Genomic DNA, 24,741 nt, shown 5'->3' with positions numbered 1-24,741 from the left:
GTTGTGTTTAAAAAGGCAGTTTCCTGTTTGCCAACTCCTTGTAGTTATTGACTACATTTAAAAGGAAAGTGTTTTTACTGAAATCATTTTGTTGCCAACTGGTTCATGAAGATGCAAATATGCACATACGTGCATTTTATGAAGTTAATTTGTGGTGTTACATTCAGTTCAGATTGTACTGAGCTCCCTTTAAAGAATTTAAACCAATCCAACATTTTTCTTAGGCGATGGTACGCCACAGTGTGTTATCGATATTATACTTGAAGTGCGCTTCTGACCTTCAAGGTTTCAATGGAACATTTCAAGCTGAAAGATTGTTGAGTTTGTTGTCGCTGTTGTTGCCATGGTTTCCAGCTGACGGTAAAACACTCATTTTCCAATAGATAAGAGTCCATATGAAAATGGTTGGGAAACAATCAGCCTCCTTTACCCCTCGTTGAAATGATGCTATCCTAAATGCCACTGTAGGTGATACCCTTCAAGTATTATAATTTGTCAAAACCTTTAAAACAATTTTTGGGTTGTACAATTTTTTTACTGAAAGTTCTCGCCAAACTGCATGGAAGTCGTGCTGATGACTGGTGCAGAAATTCCTCTTATTGACCCATTTTACCTGATGTCATCGTCAGAATAATCTTAGATGTGCCATACAGGTGGGCAATGTCACTGTGCGTTAATTCAGCGAAGTGTGCATTTTAGGCGACGCAGTGTTTAAACGTAAACCCATTGCCAACCAAAATGATGAGCATGGCACAGTCAATTTATAGCAATGTACAAACTACAAACCCATTTTGGTCTTTGTTGCCTAATGACATCATGTTTTGAATCTCACTCTGATAGTGTTAAATTAGTTGTACTTGCATCATTCGAATGAGGTTATATACTTGTTACTTGGTCATTACTTTCATGAGCACTCTGTCTATTGAGAAATGAGTGCATCACAAAACTCAATTGACCATGCAGGGTTTCTACGGAGCCTTAACAAGCTTTAATAAGTCCTTAATTCAAGGCTAACCAATCAGATCAGTGCTAACTCTACATTGAAACATCTGATCCCTATAAAAGAGACCATCATCTCAAACACTCTTCAGTCTCTTGACATGCCTGACGATGACTAGAGCAGGCCAGTCAAGTTGTTGAGTCCAAGGATAATTTGTGACGGGTAATTCCCAAGAAGTCCCCTCGGTCCACTAAGCTAAATAGTCCAGGGGTCCATTTTACAAAGAGTTTTTTTAGGACTAGTCCTAACTAAAGACTAGTCCTAGGACTAACCCTAACTAGGACTAACTAATTTAGGGATAGTCCTAGGAGACACTTTAGGCTGGTCCTTAGTTAGGACTAGTAACTTGTCCTAACTGGAGATGAGACCTTAACTTTTTGTGAAATCCACCCCTGACCTGTTCCTAACCCCCCCCCCCCCCCCCCCCTGGCCCATCGTCCCTCCAGTTCTTTTCAGAGGCAATAAGCCCCCGCCCCCCACCTTGAATTCCGAAATCAACTCCAGGGTAGCAAAACATTATACAAATGTTGCACGCTGTGACGGGGTCCATGGCGGTCTGTACACCCGGAGTGGAAAATGGCACCCGAGGCATAGCCGAGGGTGCCATTTTCCCTCGAGGGTGTACAAAAACCATGGACCACAGTTCATGTTAGATTTTCCAATAATATAACAAACACAATCAAAACTTTTCAGAAACGTTCTTGTGCTTCGGCTTATATTCCAGACACCTTATGGTCCAAACAGCTTTCATTAGCTGTGTTCAAATGGATGGTCATTTAAATACACTGCATAACACTAGTATTTTTATGAAACGTTCAGAGTACATTATTGCTTATTTTGCAATCGCCAAATTTCTGTGCTGGGTGTGAGTGAAGAATTCCCAGTAGTGTGGAGTACGCACAATGTCAAGAAAAAACAGTTAAATATGCTAAAAGGCAGTGGACACTATTGGTAATTACTCAAAATAAGATTATCATAAAACCTTTCTCGATTACGAGTAATGGGGAGAGGTTGACGTGTGGAGTACGCACAATGTCAAGAAAAAACAGTGAAATATGCTTAAAGGCAGTGGACACTATTGGTTATTACTCAAAATAAGATTATCATAAAACCTTTCTCGATTACGAGTAATGGGGAGAGGTTGATGTGTGGAGTACGCACAATGTCAAGAAAAAACGGTGAAATATGCTTAAAGGCAGTGGACACTATTGGTAATTACTCAAAATAATTATTATCATAAAACCTTTCTCGATTACGAGTAATGGGGAGAGGTTGACGTGTGGAGTACGCACAATGTCAAGAAAAAAAAATGAAATATGCTTAAAGGCAGTGGACACTATTGGTTATTACTCAAAACAAGATTATCATAAAACCTTTCTCGATTACGAGTAATGGGGAGAGGTTGACGTGTGGAGTACGCACAATGTCAAGAAAAAACAGTGAAATATGATTAAAGGCAGTGGACACTATTGGTAATTACTCAAAATAATTATTATCAAAAAACCTTTCTCGATTACGAGTAATGGGGAGAGGTTGACGTGTGGAGTACGCACAATGTCAAGAAAAAACAGTGAAATATTAAAGGCAGTGGACACTATTGGTAATTACTCAAAAAAATTATTATCATAAAACCTTTCTCGATTACGAGTAATGGGGAGAGGTTGACGTGTGGAGTACGCACAATGTCAAGAAAAAAACAGTGAAATATGCTTAAAGGCAGTGGACACTATTGGTAATTACTCAAAATAATTATTATTATAAAACCTTTCTCGATTACGAGTAATGGGGAGAGGTTGACGTGTGGAGTACGCACAATGTCAAGAAAAAACAGTGAAATATGATTAAAGGCAGTGGACACTATTGGTAATTACTCAAAATAATTATTATCATAAAACCTTTCTCGATTACGAGTAATGGGGAGAGGTTGACGTGTGGAGTACGCACAATGTCAAGAAAAAACAATGAAATATGCTTAAAGGCAGTGGACACTATTGATAGTTACTCAAAATAATTATTATCATAAAACCTTTCTCGATTACGAGTAATGGGGAGAGGTTGATATAGTATAAAATATTGTGAGAAACGGCTCCCTCTGAAGTGATGTAGTTTTCGAGAAGGAGTATTTTCCACAAATTTGATTTCGAGACCTCATGTTTAGAACTTGAGGTCTCGAATTAATCAAGCATCTGTAAGCGCACAACTTTCCACACCCAGCAGGCTGAAACAGGTTTTGTTTTCATTGAAAGTTTTTTCCCTTCTATTTAGGTGTTCGGCCATGACAGCAAAACACCACGCAATATCGGGGTCTATGTTATGATGGAATCAAAGAACAATACCGGGTGTCTCAACAACAAACAAATATTTTGGAATGGCTGCCGAATAATGAATATCTGATTCTGGGGCAAAATAAAATAAAAAGATAACTCCAGAAGAACTTGAGCATTAGAGAGGTCTTCAAAAATGTAGCAAATTCTACACAAAGTTTGACCCCATTTGACCTTGCCTTCAATTCAATTCAATTTATCAACATTTATGTCCACCATGGATAATCACTTGAGAAAAAAACGGGAAGTATACATTTTAAAAAATAAAATAAAAATCTTTTGCCATAAGTCATAACTTTGACATCAGGCTGTACAACAAGGTTCCTAATCCCTCTCAAACATTTCATAAAGAGATGTTACCATTTTAAATTCATCAAGATAAATTTCCTTTTTTTACCCTTTACCATTCCTGTATACTGGTATACAGTAATACCTTAAAGTCACCTGGAAGTGGTATTTTTTCAAAATAAAGCTTTTGTCACTAATATATGTGTTTTGATGAGTTAAATGTGAATAAACAGTTAACTAAGGTTTTAAAAAATCAGTTCTTATGTTATTTACAAATTTAAGAGTAGACCCCGACCCGAGAGGGCGCTGTTCGTGACGTCAATCGAGGCAGACTTTGCCTGTAATGCGTATAGTAAACACAATTGCAAAGTACATGTACGGACCAAGTCGTGAGTTTGTACGTTTCCCCCCCCCCAAAAAAAAAATTTTTTTTTTTTCCGGCAATGCCGACCAGGTGTATTGCTGCTGAATGCAGAAAAACACTTTTTGAAATGTACCAACTCACGACTTGGACGTACATGTACTTTGCACGTGTGTTTACTATACGCATTGCAGGCAAAGTCTGCCTTGAATGACGTCACAAAAGGGGTAGGCAGAGTCAGCCCCCAAACAACTTTATATATTTTTTAAACATATAAATCGTGACAAACAATTACTAAAAAATTGTTTTATTGTTCGTAAGCATATACTCTTATGTTTGAAAGAAAAAAAATTATATTTCCAGGTGACTTTAAGGTAGCACAACTCTCCTAAGTTTATAGATCACTGCCTGAGTTGAATTAAACTAATTGTAATTGATTTAATTATAAAGTCAGCCAGCAGGGATCTGGTTTCTTGTTTAGCGTTGCCATGGATTCCAATGGATACAAAACAACAAGATGAAAACCATTGAGCTACTTCACTGGTCAGTGTTACCAGGGCTTTAATTTAAGATAAAAATCCACAAGACTGCAGGGCCTGTAGCTCATTTATGTTTACTTGGCCAGTGAATTTGTTACGAGACAGGAGTCAAAATGAGAAGATACTATCTACATACATGTAGTTCCAAATTTGAGCTGTTTTTGAAATGAGAGGAGTTATCTCATTTTTCTTATGGGTAATACTTTGACGCTCAACAGAATTAAAGGATTCGGGTACTTTTTCAAAATGTCCACAGATTTACATTAAACTTACAGGGTTTTAGGATAATGATAGTGGAAAGCTTCCCTTCAAATATTACTAATATAACTGGGTTGTGTAGTTTTTGAGAAATGAGTAAAAATTTTCATCTCAAAAAGACTAAAATTATTTTAGCATGTGAAATCCCATTAACCAGTTATGATATTATTATTATATACCAAAACCATAGCATAATTGGTTAATACGTTTTTACATGCTAAAACTGAGACGAAAATATATTTTTTTTACTCATTTCTCAAAAACTTCAGCACCTCAGTAAGTAAAATTTCAAGAGAAGCTTTCTACTATCATAATCTTCAAACTGTGTTAGTTTAATGTAAATCTGTGGACACTGTGTTTTTTGTTAGGAAAAGTACATAGACCCTTTAAAAGATATTTGTTTTATCGGTTTAAAATAAAAGTGGCAGCGAAATGATATTATTCAAAAACATATGAACTGCTGGACTTGTTCGATAGTAAGTTTTTGCCCAATGATAAAATCACTTACCTCTGGCCTGCTGTCCAGTGTTAATTTTGAGCTCTGGTGTTTCTAAGTGCCAAGGCTGACACTTGATCTTCATTTTATTACCAATCCTTTGATCAAATTTTAATTAGAAATGCAGTGGGTAGTTATTAGTCAAAAACATAAGACCGCTGGACAAAAAAAATTGCTAAACTAAGCACCAGTTGCAACAGTGTGAATTTATCTGGAATTTGGCTGGAAACCAGTTTCTGTTAAGCAAGATTTGTATTTGCTTAGCAAGATTTATGCTTACAGGCTTTATGAAATGTGGCCCTTTATCCTTGTGTTCTAGGGGTTTCTTTTCCCTCAAAATGAAATCCCCTAATTTGACAAATTCACAATGACTGAATGGTGTGCTTATCAAAACTATAGGATTCTTGTGAGCAACAACAATGTACTTTCCCTCAACTCTCGCTCAATGAGCCTTTTTTACTCCTGGGCCCAGCTCCATAAAGCATTAATTGAAGTAAACATTTCTGCTCTGCAAATTTCTTTGCTAAGCAAGATAATGAGAGGTGTATTAGTCATAGCAGTATAACTGTATGATAGTCTGGCCGGTAAGCTATTTCTGCTAACAGGATCTCAATGCATTTATTTTTTGCATTAGCCCATTCAAGGTACTCATCAGTAACCTTGTAGCAGTGATTTCCCCACTTGCTCCATCCTGAGGGGCAAGTTTTTTTGGCAGCCGTACGGAAACATCTCCCATTAGCTTTGTAATATCCAGGCATAAGATAAACAAAGATGAGAAAAAGCTTCACCATTTTCAACTTTAGCGATGCCATGGCGTATAGGGCACAAGATTTTGAATGAAACCTTGATATGTCTTTTTTTTCCAAGATTTTCCTAATAAGTTTTGACTGATGTACCGTACTGCACAGTGTCACTGGACGCGTTTTCAAATTATCGATCAAAGTGTTTGCAACACAGTATTTGCTCTTTAGATACCGTATACCAGAGGTGTGCGCGCAAGATAATTTAATTAACAGTTCCAGCGTAGCACGCTGGAACAGGTATTGTTTTCAATGAAGGTTTTTTTTCTCTTCTGTTTAAGCGTTCGGTCAGCAGCCAAACACAAAACAATATTGGGTTCTGGTAAATTATGGTAGAATCAAAGAACAATACAGAGTGCATAAGATATTTACATGGTAGAACCAAACCTAAAAAATCAAAAAAAAAAAAGAGAGAAAAATAACTCCATAAGAACTTTTTAAAAATCTATGCAGCATTAGAGAGGTCTTCAAAAATCTAGCAAATTCTACACAAACTTTGACCCCGTTTGACCTTGCCTTCAGGTTTAAACAGGAAGTTGAAATTTAAAAAAATTCAAAACCTCAAGAACTACTCATGCTTTACTCATAACCTTTACATCAGGCTGTACAACAAGGTCCCTAATCCATCTCAAACATTTCACAAAGAAATGTTACCATTTTAAATTTATCAAGATAATTTTCTTTTTTTTACCCTTTTACCAATCCTGTATAGTGGTATACAGTAATACCTTAAGGTAGCACAACTCTCCTAAGTTTATGGATCACTGCCTGAGTTGAATGAAACTAATTGTATTTGCTTTAATTATAAAGTCAGCCAGCAGGGATCTGGTTTCATGTTCAGCGTTGCCATGGATTCCAATGGATACAAAACAACAAGATGAAAACCATTGAGCTACTTCACTCGTCAGTGTTACCAGGGCTTTAATTTAAGATAAAAATCCACAAGACTGCAGGGTTTGTAGCTCATTTATGTTTACTTGGCCAGTGAATTTGTTACGAGACAGGAGTTAATATGAGAAGATACTATCTACATACATGTAGTTCCAATTTTGAGCTGTTTTTGAAATGAGAGGAGTTATCTCATTGTTCTTATGGGTAATACTTTGACGCTCAACAGAATTAAAGGATTCGGGTACTCTTTCAAAATGTCCACAGATTTACATTAAACTTACAGGGTTTTAGGATAATGATAGTGGAAAGCTTCCCTTCAAATATTACTAATATAACTGGGTTGTGTAGTTTTTGAGAAATGAGTAAAAATTTTCGTCTCAAAAAGACTAAAATTATTTTAGCATGTGAAATCCCATTAACCAGTTATGATATTATTATTATATACCAAAACCATAGCATAATTGGTTAATACGTTTTTACATGCTAAAACTGAGACAAAAATTATTTGTTTTACTCATTTCTCAAAAACTTCAGCACCTCAGTAAGTAAAACTTCAAGGGAAGCTTTCTACTATCATAATCTTCAAACTGTGTTAGTTTAATGTAAATCTGTGGACACTGTGTTTTTTGTTAGGAAAAAGTACATAGACCCTTTACAAGATATTTGTTTTATCGGTTTAAAATAAAAGTGGCAGCGAAATGATATTATTCAAAAACAAATGAACTGCTGGACTTGTTCGATAGTAAGTTTTTGCCCAATGATAAAATCACTTACCTCTGGCCTGCTGTCCAGTGTTAATTTTGAGCTCTGGTGTTTCTAAGTGCCAAGGCTGACACTTAATCTTCATTTTATTACCAATCCTTTGATCAAATTTTAATTAGAAATGCAGTGGGAAGTTATTAGTCAAAAACATAAGACCGCTGGACAAAAAAAATTGCTAAACTAAGCACCAGTTGCAACAGTGTGAATTTATCTGGAATTTGGCTGGAAACCAGTTTCTGTTAAGCAAGATTTGTATTTGCTTAGCAAGATTTATGCTTACAGGCTTTATGAAATGTGGCCCTTTATCCTTGTGTTCTAGGGGTTTCTTTTCCCTCAAAATGAAATCCCCTAATTTGACAAATTCACAATGACTGAATGGTGTGCTTATCAAAACTATAGGATTCTTGTGAGCAACAACAATGTACTTTCCCTCAACTCTCGCTCAATGAGCCTTTTTTACTCCTGGGCCCAGCTCCATAAAGCATTAATTGAAGTAAACATTTCTGCTCTGCAAATTTCTTTGCTAAGCAAGATAATGAGAGGTGTATTAGTCATAGCAGTATAACTGTATGATAGTCTGGCCGGTAAGCTATTTCTGCTAACAGGATCTCAATGCATTTATTTTTTGCATTAGCCCATTCAAGGTACTCATCAGTAACCTTGTAGCAGTGATTTCCCCACTTGCTCCATCCTGAGGGGCAAGTTTTTTTGGCAGCCGTACGGAAACATCTCCCATTAGCTTTGTAATATCCAGGCATAAGATAAACAAAGATGAGAAAAAGCTTCACCATTTTCAACTTTAGCGATGCCATGGCGTATAGGGCACAAGATTTTGAATGAAACCTTGATATGTCTTTTTTTTCCAAGATTTTCCTAATAAGTTTTGACTGATGTACCGTACTGCACAGTGTCACTGGACGCGTTTTCAAATTATCGATCAAAGTGTTTGCAACACAGTATTTGCTCTTTAGATACCGTATACCAGAGGTGTGCGCGCAAGATAATTTAATTAACAGTTCCAGCGTAGCACGCTGGAACAGGTATTGTTTTCAATGAAGGTTTTTTTTCTCTTCTGTTTAAGCGTTCGGTCAGCAGCCAAACACAAAACAATATTGGGTTCTGGTAAATTATGGTAGAATCAAAGAACAATACAGAGTGCATAAGATATTTACATGGTAGAACCAAACCTAAAAAATCAAAAAAAAAAAAGAGAGAAAAATAACTCCATAAGAACTTTTTAAAAATCTATGCAGCATTAGAGAGGTCTTCAAGAATCTAGCAAATTCTACACAAACTTTGACCCTGTTTGACCTTGCCTTCAGGTTTAAACAGGAAGTTGAAATTTAAAAAAATTCCAAACCTCAAGAACTACTCATGCTTTACTCATAACCTTTACATCAGGCTGTACAACAAGGTCCCTAATCCATCTCAAACATTTCACAAAGAAATGTTACCATTTTAAATTTATCAAGATAATTTTCTTTTTTTTACCCTTTTACCAATCCTGTATAGTGGTATACAGTAATACCTTAAGGTAGCACAACTCTCCTAAGTTTATGGATCACTGCCTGAGTTGAATGAAACTAATTGTATTTGCTTTAATTATAAAGTCAGCCAGCAGGGATCTGGTTTCATGTTCAGCGTTGCCATGGATTCCAATGGATACAAAACAACAAGATGAAAACCATTGAGCTACTTCACTCGTCAGTGTTACCAGGGCTTTAATTTAAGATAAAAATCCACAAGACTGCAGGGTTTGTAGCTCATTTATGTTTACTTGGCCAGTGAATTTGTTACGAGACAGGAGTCAATATGAGAAGATACTATCTACATACATGTAGTTCCAATTTTGAGCTGTTTTTGAAATGAGAGGAGTTATCTCATTGTTCTTATGGGTAATACTTTGACGCTCAACAGAATTAAAGGATTCGGGTACTCTTTCAAAATGTCCACAGATTTACATTAAACTTACAGGGTTTTAGGATAATGATAGTGGAAAGCTTCCCTTCAAATATTACTAATATAACTGGGTTGTGTAGTTTTTGAGAAATGAGTAAAAATTTTCGTCTCAAAAAGACTAAAATTATTTTAGCATGTGAAATCCCATTAACCAGTTATGATATTATTATTATATACCAAAACCATAGCATAATTGGTTAATACGTTTTTACATGCTAAAACTGAGACAAAAATTATTTGTTTTACTCATTTCTCAAAAACTTCAGCACCTCAGTAAGTAAAACTTCAAGGGAAGCTTTCTACTATCATAATCTTCAAACTGTGTTAGTTTAATGTAAATCTGTGGACACTGTGTTTTTTGTTAGGAAAAAGTACATAGACCCTTTACAAGATATTTGTATTATCGGTTTAAAATAAAAGTGGCAGCGAAATGATATTATTCAAAAACATATGAACTGCTGGACTTGTTCGATAGTAAGTTTTTGCCCAATGATAAAATCACTTACCTCTGGCCTGCTATCCAGTGTTAATTTTGAGCTCTGGTGTTTCTAAGTGCCAAGGCTGACACTTGATCTTTATTTTATTACCAATCCTTTGATCAGATTTTAATTAGAAATGCAGTGGGTAGTTATTAGTCAAAAACATAAGACCGCTGGACTTGTACGATCATAAGTTTACTGGTCCAATGCTAAAACCACTGGCCTCTGGCATGCTGTCTGGTATTACTTTCAAGCCCTGGTGTTTCAAAATGCAAGACTGACTCTGGATCTTTATTTTTTTACTAAGCTTTTGCTTTTGAGACTAAGCTTGGGCGATATCGATTTATTTTATTCACGATATATCGCCGACAATATATCGCGATATTCGATATAATCGCGATTAATTAAATTTGACATCATCAGTCTTCAAACTCCAAGTGAAAGTTGTAGAAGAGACAGTCATAGCCTAAGAGAGGTGTTCTAATGACCTATTGTTCTGGTTTTACTCCAAAGCTATGGGGTGCAAGATGTCTCAGCTAGCAAATACATTGCAATATTTAATCGATATCGATTATGGCGATTATCAGGATATATCGATATTTCGATTAAAACCAAATCCATCCGATATCGAAATTGTTTCCAAATTAATATCGCGATATTCGATAATATCGTGATATCGCCCCAAGCTTATTTGAGACCTAGGAATGTGTACGATGGCAAGCACCTCAATGATTACATGTAGCTTCTGATATTTATAACAAAATTAATAGCTTTTTGCAGGTCAGGAATAGCACAGCTGCCACAAATTACCTTCTTCATGGTCATATTGGCCATGCCCTTTACCCCTGCTGACCGCCCCACTTTTTTCATAGAAGTTTAATGTTCACATACATAGTGCACATCAGCCACAATCATGCCTACACATTTGTTCTTGTTCCCATTTTATCAAGAACCGTTTTAAAATCACAGATGTAGCAGTTATCTCAGAAATGTTATTTTAATCAATTAACAATCGCTGTCAATGAGGAGTAAAATGTGCTTTGATCAAGATTAGGGAAACATTTGAAAAGTTAACACCCAATTTGTTTGACCTTTACTTTGAGTCATGCATAAAGGTCAAAGTTTGTTTTTGTTTGTCTTCCTAAAAAAAACACACAAAAAACACAAAAACTGTTGTATATCAGATCAACTTCAAATTTACACCAAAAGACTTAGATATGACCTTAGATAAGACCTTGATCGTGGAAGTGTCATGGCCGAGCGGTTAAGAGCACCGAATTCAAACTGGTGTTTCTGATGGGTTCGAATCCCCAGCCGTGACACTTGTGTCCTTTATCAAGACACTTCACTGTTGCTTCGTCCTTTGGATGGGACGTTAAGCCGTTGGTCCCATGTGTTATGTAACGCATGTAAAAGAACCCAGTGCACTTATCGAAAAGAGAAGGGGTTTGCCCCGGTGTTCCTTGTCAGATCGGCAGCAAATTGCGCCACAGCACCTTGTAAAAACAATACATGGTGCAGAATAAGGTCTAATAATTCAAACGTAATCCCACTTCTTGCAGGAAATACTGTATGTTACAGTGCCAGGAGCGTCACTGAGTGACGGACATGTGCGCTATATAAGAAGCCACAGTTATTATTATTATCAAGTAGTCGTGATGTCATGATGATGTCATCAGTTGTCGAAATAGAAGTTGAAGTTTTAAAATAATTTGTGACTACTGATGCTTTAGTCAAAACCTTTACATCAGGCTGTACAACAATTGGTCCCTAATCCCTCTCAAACTTTTCACAAAGAGATGTTACCATTTGAAATTCTTAATGAAAAATACCCTTTTCTATCATAACCAATCCTGTATACTGGTATACAGTAGTTCCTTAGGTAACACGACTCTCCTAAGTTTATGGATCACAGCCTGAGTTGAATTATACTAATTGTAATTGATTTAATTATAAAGTCAGCCAGCAATGATCTGGTTTCTTGTTTAGCGTTGCCATGGATTCCAATTGTTACAAAACAACAAGATGAAAACCACTGTTTTACACGTCAGTGTTACACCAGGGCTTGAATTTAAGAAAAAAGTTCCACAATACTGCAGGGTTTATAGCTCAAAACTCTTACTGGACCAGAGAATGTGGTACAAGACAGGACTCAAAATGAGAAGAACACTATATGTACACTGTTTGACATTTTGAGCTGTTTTTTTTTAACAGCACTACGAGAGGGGTTTATCTTATTTTATTTATGGGTAAAACTTCAATACTCAATGGAATTGAAAGTTATTTGTATATTATCAGTTTACATTAAAATTGCAGTGAAGTGTTATTAGTCAAAAACATAAGATCGCTGGACTTGTTCGGTCGTCAGTTTACTGGTCCAATGCTAAAATCACTGGCCTCTGGCATGCTGCCTGGTATTACTTTCAAGCCCTGGTGTTTCAAAATGCCAAGACTGACTCTGGATCTTTATTTTTACAAACAAGCTCGTGTTTTCAAGTCTTAGGAATTTGTTTGAAAATTCCATCCTTTTTTTTGCCTTGTTTCTCCGCTGATATTTCCGACAGACGACTCATCTAGCTTTGATTGCATTACAAATTTGGTGGCCAAGACCACAGAGCAATATACAGATGTTACCAAGTGGCGGGTTTCCCAAAACACTGCTATTCACATTAATGTTGTGAGCTGATTGCTAAATGGCATCCAGCTTGATGGAGCTTTGCTCTAATTTTTTTCAATAACAAGAGGGTTTGAAGCCAAACTAACTAAGATTGTGAGAATGAATTGTTTTTATTCATATTTACCAAATTTCTGTACTTTAAATGATTTGGCATCTCTACTAATGGGTACAAATGCATGCTTCTATAACAAGTCTTTTGCAACACTCAGAGAAAGTGTCTAAACACATCTAACTAAGTTTCTATAAAGAAGAAGAGGGGGAACTTTCTTATTCTTTGTATGATATTTTAGTTTTATAATTTGTTCCCCTTCTCTTCTGGCTGTAGAGTTCTGCATCTTGAATGATGAGTCGTTTGAGTTTTGGTAGAGAGTACAGGAACAAGCCTTAGAGAGTTACACCATGAGGGAGGTGTTCAGTATGGACTCTACTGTACGCATCAATGGCATACAGAATCTCTGTGAGTACAATAATGAAATGTGATTTCATTTATTTCAAACACACTTACAGGAACATTACAGAATTGTTTTTTTTGCTAACAAAGCAGTTGCTTGTAGTGTAAGCACCTTATGTAACCCACCATTCATAAACATTTGAGATTGATCGTCCACAAGAAAATAGTGAAACACCACTTACACATTTTGCATGACATCGATTTTTAAAACAAATGAATTGACTGAGCGATAAACTCCAAGTGAGAAATTAGTTTTTTGAAATTTCTCGTTCTTTTTTAAATCCAACTTTAGACGGCTTAATATTCTTCACAACATTTTCTTTTATTCATTGCTTTATGAAGGTGAATTAATTTACATTCATACTACAAGCAAATAACACAAGTGTGTCACTAAATTAAAGCTTTCCATGTTCTTATAAACATAGAGTAAGGACTTACTCTATGTTATAAACAATTCGAAAATTTTCCCCCGATCCCGATTATGGAAATTGTTTCCCATTATGATGAATATAACATAACTGAATGATGTTTGTCAGGACAAAATCTCTGTGATTGCTAGGTGCAAATATTGGCAGCTCTGGGTTAACAATTGAAACATTGTTTCCTTTATTGCACTCAAAGATTAACTTGAACGAAGTCGTTCAAACTAATATCTTCATATATTTTGTGTTCAGTTGTTATTTGGTCATAAGTGTGAAGTTTTCCTCCCTGTAATATTTTTGAAATTTGATCGCTAAAAACTAGCCCACCCCTCTCCCCACCCTCCACCCAGCCCCCTTTGATTTTGGAACTAGTGTTTTTTCCTGCCATTGGTGACAAGTGAAATCAACACTGAAGTACCAGTGCCACAGAAAACCAGTGTCAAACCAGTCTGTGTCGTGGCATATCTTCTGTCACAACACAGACCTGATGAAGGTTGTTTGTCTTCGTTGCTACATGGTTGCTAGGCATTTCTCCATTTTCTATTGTCTTGTTTGGATCCAGTCAGTTCGATGTCACAATGCTGTTATGCACACTTAGATGAAATTTAGTTTTACATCATCACAGATCATTTTTGTTGAGTCTCACGCAATGTTATCACCACACACTTGTTAACCTTTCTATGTTTATCAAAAGAGCATTGATATTTATTTCAATACAAAAAAACTTAATAAATACAATCACTCTTGATATACAATTCCTCATATTACTCAAGACGAGTAATCATTACAAACGCACTGTGTTCTGCAAACCGACTTTTTGCATACATTCATGTCGCATATTTCTGTTGATTTTTAAAGCTGTACCAATCCCTCAGAAGAATATTTCCATCAGAAATACTGTGTACATGTAGTTGCTCTTATTGACTGGTTATATTTATCATAATAGATAATACTTGTGATAGAAGGTCTGAGTAGGATTCTACGTTCTCTGTTTAGGGACTGTATAAGAAATAGTACAGAAATTGTTTGCTCCCCCCCCCAACCATATGTTTTTTTTTACAATCACATAATTGAAGAAAAAAGGAAAGACAAATATTTATATAGATATTATAACAGGTATAAGTTTAAATATAGTGTGCCAGAAAAGAACATTTGAATCGGAATCACTTATTGTTACATGGCTTGAATTTACGTGAAAAATAAATTCACAAGACGTCAGGGTTGGTTGCTGGACCACAATCGAAATGAGAAAAGACTTTTATTATCTAAACTGCTTTTAATTGAACAACACCAAGAGAAGATTAACAACAATTTAGGTCCTTTCTCATTTGTTGTAGGTATACTTTGATATTCAACAGAATTCAAAGACGTTTATTTTAGGCTCAAAAGTCAGACTTAAACATCCCTTTTTTTTAAATTAAAGTCATTTCACAGTGAGGTGCTTTATTCAAAGCCCTTGATTTAATGGCCGATTAGTAAAATCACTGGCCTCAGGCCGGCCGTTAAGTGTCAATTTCAAGCCCTGTTGGATACTGATGATGTTATTGTGATTCTTATGTGTGTAGATCATTGGTACTTTTATGCCACTTGCTTACACACTGCGGGGGCAAACCCATCGCATGGGGCACCACCCCAGCCTTTAGCGGAGAGCCAACCACAATTCCAATTAGCTCCACCACCAGGCTCCCCATCTACCCAATTCCTGAAGTCAACATCAGTTGCTCCATCCTTGCACTCCCAGGTGCCTTTAAAGATAAGGATAGACAATAATGTGGACTTAATGGGACTTTTTTCATCTTGTCAATTTTAAATAAATATAGATTTGTAATCTGCTTTGATTGCTTCTTAACCCAACGCATTTCAACCGAATTTATGGATTGAAGGATGTCACAAATTGTCAACAATCCTCTCTAGGGCTAATGCGCTCCATCTTTGAAGTTCAACAACAAAGTTGAAAGGTAAAAAAAACTAATTGAGAGAATAAAATTAGCTGTTACAAACCAGATGGACCCATTCTTGAAGGCTAGAATGGAAACTAAATATTAAAATCATCAAAGATGGGAAATATGAGCCAAAAACAGAGAGGATTGTGGGATGTGTATGTCAAAAAATCCAGCAAGTATGTTTGTCGGGTTTATTTTTTCATATAGTGTTGTTCCAAAATTGCATTCTATGCAAGATCAAGCAAGATTTTGGTTGTTGGAATGTGGTTGAATAATGTAAAGTAAAAAAAAAAAACATTGGAAAATGAAGCAAGAATAACACCTAGACATTGAACTCTCATTATGGTAGTATACCTTACCTATCACCATCATTATCTGATATGTCCAGACACTTGTGATTTCAGTGAATACTAAAATCAAACATTTGGCACTCACCTTCTTCTTTAATATTCTTGCAGTCAATCCAAGCACCTCCAAGATCAATGAGGTGTGACTGCTCCTCCAGAGTGGTTGGGGTAGCCATCACGCCCCCAATCTCAATGCATTTATCTTTTGCATTAGCCCATTGAAGGTGCTCAATAACCTTGTAGCAGTGATTTCCCCACTTGCCCCATCCTGCGGGACAAGTTTCTTTTGCTACTCTACGGAAACATCTCCCATTAGCTTTGTAGCATCCAGGCATTAGATAAACAACGATGAGTAAAAGCTTCACCATTTTCAAGTTTAGTGACGCCATGGCTTAGTTTGGCAGACTAATTTGAAGGAAACTGTAATTCCTCTTTTTTATTTAGACTTGTAAATAAAAAGTTTGGATTGTGTACCTGTGTATACTGCACAGTTTCACTTGATGCGTTCTCCAACTCCACGATCAAAGTCTTAATTGCAACATGATATGTGTACTTTAGATACTGTACACCAGAGGTGTGTGCGCAAAAGATTATTAAATTAACTGCTCCAGCGGAGCACACTGGAACAAGTATTATTTAATTATGATGGTAGAATCAAAGAACAATACAGTGTGAGTATAGATATTTACATGGAAGAATAAATTTAAGCCTCCAATGACACCAATACTTTAAGAGACTTTGTTTTCAATCTCTTTTATATGAAACTGCTATCAAAATGAACACCACTAGTTTGGTGCGATACACGTCCTGATTAAAAGGAACTCCATTCAACTTAACTTGACAACCAGTTAACTTTAAACCAGTCTAACAGAGTACCTCTTATACTGCAGTAACTTAAATTATGCAAAAAATGTCAAGATTCGGGAAACATTTTAAAATTTAAAACCAAAATTGTATGACCTTTACTTTAAGTTGGTCATAGAGGTCAAAGTTTGCTTGTTTACATGTCCTTAAAAGTAATAAATTGTTTTTAGGCCAAATCAAAATGGCTGTACATCAGGCTTAACAACAAGGTCCCTAATCCCTCTCAAACTTTTCAATTTTAAAGTCTTAAAGAAAATTTCCTTTTTTTATCCTTACCATTCCTGTATAGTGGTATACAGTAATACCTTGAAGGCAGCACAACTCTCCTAAGTTTATGGATCACTGCCTGAGTTGAATTAAACTAATTGTAATTGATTTAATTATGAAGCCAGCCACCAGGGATCCAGTTTCTTGTTTAGCGTTGCCATGGATTCAAAATGATTATAAAAACAACAAGATAAAACCATTGAGCTGTTTCACACCTCGGTGTTCAGTGGTCAAATTTAAGATAATAATCCACAAGACTGATGGGCCAGTAGTTACAAAAAGCATGAAAAAATTGGGCTGTTTTGATCACTCCTCAGTGTTCAAGGGTGGAATTTCAGGAAAAATCCAAAAGACGACTGGGACTGTAGTTCAAAACCTTAACTGGACCAGAGAATTTGTTACTAGTCAGAACTCAAAATGAGAAGAACACTATAATAATAATAATAATAATACAAAGCATTTACAAGGCGCTATACAAAGAACAGAGCGCCTAACATTAACAACGGGAGGGCAACACAAGAACAAAACAAAAAAAACAGACCAACGACAGGCTAATAGAGAAACAAAAAGAGGAGCACATGAACTATATGAACACTGTTTCACATGTTGAGATGTACAACTGTTAATTTCAAGCCCTGGTGTTTCAAAATGCCAAGGCTGACTCTGGATCTTTCTTTTACAAACAAGCTCGTGTTTTCAAGTCCTAGGAAGATTTATGGTGGTATTTATCCGACAGAAGATTGGCACATAATGACAAAATATTCTTCTGCATGCAAATATCCAAAACAAATTTGTTTAAAAATTCCATCCCTGATTTTGGCTTGTTTCTCCACTGATATTTCTGACAACCGACTCATCTAGCTTTAATTGCATTACAAATTTTGTGTGGCCCTAAGACCACAGAGCAATATACAGATGTTACCAAGTGGAGGGTTTCAAAACACTGCTATTCACATTAATGTTGTGAGCCGATCGCTAAATGGCATCCAGCTTGATGGAGCTTTGCTCTAATTTTTTCAGTTTGTTTTTTATTCACATTTACCAAACTTCTGTACTTGAAATAATTTGACATAATAATGAGTACAAATGCATGCTTCTATAACAATTCTTTTGCAACACTCAGAGAAAGTGTCTAAATGCATCTAACTAAGTTTCTATAATGAAGAAGAGATGGCACTTTCTTATTCTTTGTGTGATATTTTTATTTTATAATTTGTTTCCCCTTCTCTTCTGGCTGTAGAGTTCTGCATCGTGAATGATGAGTCGTTTGAGTTTTGGCAGAGAGTACAGGAACAAGCCTTAGAGAGTTACACCATGAGGGAGGTTTTCAGTATGGACTCTACTGTACGCATCAATGCTATACAGAATCTCAGTGAGTACAATAATGAAATGTGATTTTATTTATTTCAAACATACTTACAGGAACATTACAGAATTGGTTTTTTGCTAACAAAACAGTTGCTGGTAGTGTAAGCACCTTATGTAATCCACCATTCATAAACATTTGAGATTGATCGTCCACAAGAAAATAGTGAAACACCACTTACACATTTTGCATGACATCGATTTTAAAACAAATGAATTGACTGAGCGATAAACTCCAAGTGAGAAATTAGTTTTTTTACATTTCTCATCAACCATGATATTTCCTACAGATATATTTCATGGGATGTTTTGTACTATCGTCATCATTGGACCGTGTAGTAAGTTTTATGTAAATCTGTGATCTTAGAGGAGTTTTTTTCTTACCAATTATTTAATGTTCCTTTAAGTTATCAAGCAGTAAACCACATCTGGAGGTGGCAGGTTCACATTCTGTGTGTTTTATGCTTCTCTCTCTTTTAAACCTCTTTCCACTTGACTGGGGCAGATTTCACAAAGAGCTAGGATTGATATCTTAACTGTGTATCAAATCTTAAAGGCAGTGGACACAATTACTCAAAATAATTATTAGCATAAAACCTTACTTGGTAACGAGTAATGGGGAGCTGTTGATAGTATAAAACATTGTGGGAAACGGCTCCCTCTGAAGTAAAGTAGTTTTTGAGAAAGAAGTAATTTTCCACAAATTTGATTTTGAGACCTCGGATTTAGAATTTGAGGTCTCGAAATCAAGCATCTGAAAGCACACAACCTCGTGTGACAAGGGTATTTTTTATTTCATTATTATCTCGCAACTATGATGCGATGACCTATTGAGCTCAAGTTTTCACAGGTTTGTTATTTTATGCATATGTTGAGATACAGCAAGTGAGAAGACTGGTCTTTGACTATTACCAATAGTGTCCAGTGTCTTTAATTGCTATAAAGCAAAGTGTGACGTCACAATACAAATCACTATGGTGATATTGCCAACTCATCTTAAAATATAGCTTTAGTGCTTTGGGAGAATCAATCCTACTTCTGTATACCTGTTTATATAGGTGTGTGTTCTGATAGTCATTTAGCCTTTGAGGCAGACTCTGCTAGGGTTGAAACTTCAGGCCACTCCTTTATTTTTGCATGTCTGCCAAAGGTCCTGTTAGTTGGTGAGCAGTTTGCAAAAGCTAAAATTCTAATTTCTCAAATAATTAACTCATTCCAATTTTCCCTCCATCAGGCAAATTCTACAGTAACTCTGTCGTGGAAGCACTCCTGATCTGTGCAATGACCCAGACGAGAACGTGCGTGCAGTTGCCGCTCTGTCCCTTGCCCAGGTCGCAGAACCGAGCAATAAGTACGCCATAAAACGCATGATGCATCTGCTGAAGGACAAAGACAGGCTGGTCAGAGAAGGTGGTTGCCTAGCCCTGGGGCATATCAAGGCATCCGAGGCTGCTTCAGAACTTGTCAACCTCTGGTAAGTTGAGTAGTTATAGTCGGGCACACTGGGAGGGGAAAATTTAGGAAGAAAACCCACAAGACTGTGTGTTTGTTCATTTAGATGATCTTCCCATGAGGGAAATCGGCAACTCCCACAACAGGATATAAACGACAAGCTGACAGCAGCCAATCTCTCTCATGCAAACAATGGTTTACGTCTATGATTTTGAATTGCATAAAATCAAGATAATTGTTATTCAGTAACTGAACGACAATACTTTTGTTCATTTTGAAAACATCAGTGAGCTAATGGGGGATTCGAACCAACACACTTGTATAAAAGCATCACACATAGGATTAAAACTGCCTCTAGCTACTGGACCAGCTCGGTGGTCTAGTGGTAAGACATCTGCTCTAGCAATGCAAAGGTCATGAGTTCAAATCCCACCTGAGAGAGTTGCCTGTGGATTTTGTTCACTCTGTGGAGTGTGTATCAAAGTTGCAACCTATTTCCCTCTGTAGGTATGTAGCAAGCCTTTGTCTTTCCTACAGATATCATTGTAAATGTGCCACCAGTTTGTCTGACCTGTTGGGTTGATTTCAAAAAGAGCTAAGACCGACCTTAACCGGTTTATTATAACTGTGTATCATTGTGAGCAAAGCACGCCACAATATAAACCACTATGGTGATTTTTATTCTTTTTTAAATCCAACTTTAGACAGCACAATATTCTTCACAAAGTCTTCTTTTATTCATTGCTTTATGAAGGTGAATTAATTTACAATCATACTACAAGCAAATAACACAAGTGTGTCACTAAATTAAAGACAAAAACGTTTGCTAGTTACAAGCTGAAGTTATCCTCCAAATTATTGAATCATTAAGCAGTATCTTATTAAGTTCAAACTGGAATAATAGGCCAAATTATTTTTAATATTGATTTGTAAAAAAAGGTTTAATATGTAGGATAATGATGTCTGTCCTTGCTGTATGGTTTGATGCATACTTTACTAGTGTTGCAAAGTTTACGCTTTTTAAAATCGACAAGTTTTTTTTTTTGGTGGGGGGGGGGGGGCATCCATCTGTGTTGAGAGACAATGGAGATTGTAGTACTGTCACGTTGGTCAATCTGTTTTAGTGTTGTACAGCATCTGCTGTGGCTGTACAGTCCTATACTGGAGTTACCGGTCTGTTGCCTTGTTAAAAAAAAAACTTTATCAAAAAGAGAGGAATTATAGTACTGTATTATACTTCATGTTCTAAGTTTGCTGGGGATTTTTAATATTCTTTTGAAAGTGCAATCACGGGTTGTTTTGGTGAGGACCCTCATAACGGAACATAGCGCTCATTTGCATTGAGCGTTTTTTGAATACGCACAAAATAGACTTTTAAAATGCATAATTTCTAACAAAATCCGTAATAACTCGAGATTGCAACGAGCGAATTTTATGGATCGTTCAGTATTTTGAAGAGGAACTTACTCTTTTTCAATTCATGTACGTTGTTTAGTTCTATATAATAGGGACCATGTTGCCATTTTTACTTAAACAAATTGACTTTCTTTCTCGCGCCTATGGCGGGGAGTGAAAAACTTACGAAATTGCCTCTACTCGTTTTACATAACTTGCCATAACTCGTGAACTGCGCCGCGCAGTTGCCTGGATCAAACTGCTTCTTGAAGCTGGACAGTTTCTCTGTCCATTCATGTAACAATGCTGATGATTGGTTAACTGTAACCTGTTGTCCTAGAACGGAACATACTCTGTCCATGGGTCTTGTTGCCTACCCCTTTCCATATGTTGTGTGTGCGAGGGCGTGTTAACGTAAACATACAGGGACAGCTCATTTTGGGAAAGTGCGGGGTGTCCATACAGGAAAATACTGTTTAAGCAATCATTGCAAAAGTTTGATCTGATGGCTAATTATATAAGCTTTATCTCACGTTTTATTGTCTTAAATCACAATGGCTGCGTAAAACTTCGAGTTTAACCGGTAATACGCAACGCCCATTCTTATGATTATTGTACTCCACCCCGTGTCAAAGTGGTATAGCCCATATATGACCTAGTGGGTGAATGTTTATTTTTTGATCGCTCTGTGCGTACTATGTTCCGTTATGATGCAAAATTCTTTGACAACATTTAACTGTTAAACCAGTTCTCACTAATTTCGTTTCAAGCGTTTGCAAACTAAACATTGATGCAAAATACTAGTATCTAAATACTATTAGGTCATTATTGAATTGAAATAGAAACCATTGAGAGAGATATGTGTAACCAGGGCTGCCAACTCTACCTGATTCTGCAAAAAGTTTCCCTGAAAATAAATCTGTCCATGTTCTGAAGAACAGTTTGAAAATCTCCCCTGAATATGGAATTGTTTTCCCCATTATGATAAATGTCTAAATATCTGAATGATTTTTTTCAGGACAAAAAACTCTGTGACTACAAGGTGCAATTTTTGGCAGCTCTGGGTTAATAATTGAAATACTGTACATGTATAATGCACTTAACAACCAACTTGAACGAAATCGTTCAAACTAATACCCTCATATATTTTGTGTCAGTTATTATTTGGTCATAAGTGTGAAGTTTTCTTCCCTGTAATCTTGTTGGAAGTTTGATCTGTAAAAACTAGCCCCATCCCCTCTCCCACCCTCCACCATAGAGCCTCCACCCACCCCCTGGTGGCACCCTGCATGGTATCCAGCAAGTACCCAGGTATAAAATGTAAAGTGAAATCAACACTGAAGTACCAGTGCCACAGAAAACCAGTGTCAAACCAGTCCGTGTCGCGGCATATTTTCTGTCACAACACGGCCCTGATGAAGGTTATTTGTCTTCGTTGCTAGGCATTTTCTATTGTCTTGTTTGGATCCAGTCCACAGTTTGATGTCGCAGTGCTGTTATGATTCCTAGGTGCTTTGGGGCTTTTCGTGAAACTCTGCATTTATGCCCAGTGTAATGCTGATTAACTTAGTTTTTACATCATCTAAAATCATTTTTTGTTGAGTTTCATGCAATGTTATCACCACACACTTGTTTACCTTTCTATGTACAGTATATCAAAAGAGCATTGATATTAATTTCATTCAACTTGATCTTTATATGTGAGCTTTTAATACATAAAAACTTAAGAATTACAGTCACTGTTTATGTAAACAATTTCTCATACCACTTAATTATTACAAGTGCATTGTGTTCTGCCAGCCATCTTTTTGCATTCACTCTGCATTTTAATTATTTTTTTAAAGCTGTTTTGGATGTTTTATTTATGAATCCCTCATGCATTTCTGTTTTCTTTTCTTTTTTAAAAACAGTCACATTGAGTGATGTTGGCACTTTCATCAATATTAAAAACCATTTCTAATGATTATTGGTATGAGGAGTAAATCAAACTTAGATGCACCACACTAGTACAGACATAGCCCGTTTCACACTCTTATCCCTGGTGAATTCAGCCAAGGATAGGCCCCGGTTACCCCTGCGCTCTTTCACACTGGCCACGCCTACAATGTAGGTCCTTATTCCACAGGGCTCAGCTGCACGTTTCAAGAATACCCCGGGTTTTACGGCTTACCCCCTACATGTACTGCAGAGTAGTGGTGGCTTATCCCTGGGGTACATGTATGCCCAATTGCCGAGGCAGAACAGGGGTAAAGCAATCATAGTGTGAAAAGGCTGGCCGTTAATTCCCAGGGGGGCAACCCCAGGATTCCCCGGGGGGGAAACTCCGGGGAATGGAGAAGTGTGAAAAGGGCTTATATCGTGACAAATACCTGATACCTAGGACATGGGCATGTTTAAACTTGCGATATAAACACGGTGAGGAGTGTTTAAACACAGCATAAGGAAATCAAGTCAAAAGAGGGCGCTATCAGATGATTGCACGGAGCCCGTAAATTTATTTTGGCTCACATAAGTTTCCAGCTGATATAGTGTGAAACTTTAGCACACAAGTTCTAATCTTGCTCAAGAAGCAACTTTATGCTCATTGGTATAGAAAGGTGAGACCAGCTGAGGCTAAACTGTCGGATTTGTTCCCAACCTTTAAAGGATTTTGGATGTTTGTAACAAAAGGTTTTATGAATGGGAATAAATAATAGATTGTTGACTCAGTCTTGAACGGTCGTTTCAAACCCTGCTTGGCTCAGTCCCTCATCGCCCCGCCTCAACCCTGCTGGTATCAAACAGCCCATTAAGACCTCATCGCCTTCTCTTATAATCCAAGGTGATTTATGACCAAATGCTCAACATTTTCATTGGTAGTGAATTCCTCTTTGATTTGGGATTACAAATTTGACCAGAGACCATTGACAGATATTGTGTTTGTTACAAGTTGGAAACATTATGCATACACTAACATCTACAATTTTTACTTTAAATTTTAAATTAAATAATTACAGAACTTTAACTTTTTACTGCAATCTTTCATACACTGCTATGATGATTTACTGAGAAAGTAAAGATGAGAAAATGCACTTGGTTTCACCAACCATCTCGTGCTAGTTATCATTTTGTGTGACATGTTTTCCATGTGTGCAAAACATTGGTATTTTCATGAGGAGTGTTGATTTTGGTTTGGTTGCAATCATCGGTGTAAGGGTAACCCCCAAATTATTATTCTTTATCCCTGATGTAAATTTAACATCTATTACATGACAAGTGTTAATATTCACTGATACTGAGTTCCATAAAAAGAAGTGCTAGTTGGTGTGATTAATCTTGATCTCGAAGTTCTCTTATTATACAGGGATGTCAGTTTTCAGGGGATTGGCCTTTTTTTTTTTCTTTTCTTTTTTTTCATTTTT

The 24,741-nt window shown here is 36.6% G+C and overlaps 1 protein-coding gene across 5 annotated transcripts in view; it reads left to right on the top strand.

Annotated features, from left to right (window-relative positions):
• The window catches only part of LOC139939009 (uncharacterized), a 111,088-nt gene that overhangs the window by 55,570 nt on the left and 30,777 nt on the right, over nucleotides 1-24,741 (top strand). Inside the window, exons 5-7 of one of the 5 annotated variants that reach the window (XR_011786251.1) lie at nucleotides 13,160-13,291; nucleotides 18,369-18,500; nucleotides 19,728-19,967. Coding sequence is in view for 2 of the 5 variants with exons in the window: in XM_071934717.1 (XP_071790818.1) it covers nucleotides 18,369-18,500; nucleotides 19,728-19,855 (260 nt within the window). In the remaining 3 variants the exon portion in view is untranslated. Of the gene's footprint in view, nucleotides 1-13,159; nucleotides 13,292-18,368; nucleotides 18,501-19,727; nucleotides 19,968-24,741 lie in introns of those variants that run through there. The other 4 variants (XM_071934717.1, XM_071934716.1, XM_071934718.1 and 1 more) reach the window with 4 other exon arrangements.

The sequence above is a fragment of the Asterias amurensis genome, chromosome 6 (assembly GCF_032118995.1).
Source record: "Asterias amurensis chromosome 6, ASM3211899v1".
Classification (NCBI taxonomy): Eukaryota; Metazoa; Echinodermata; class Asteroidea; order Forcipulatida; family Asteriidae; genus Asterias; species Asterias amurensis.
The sequence above is the reverse complement of the archived record's forward strand: the minus strand, read 5'-3'. Positions and strand labels throughout refer to the sequence as shown.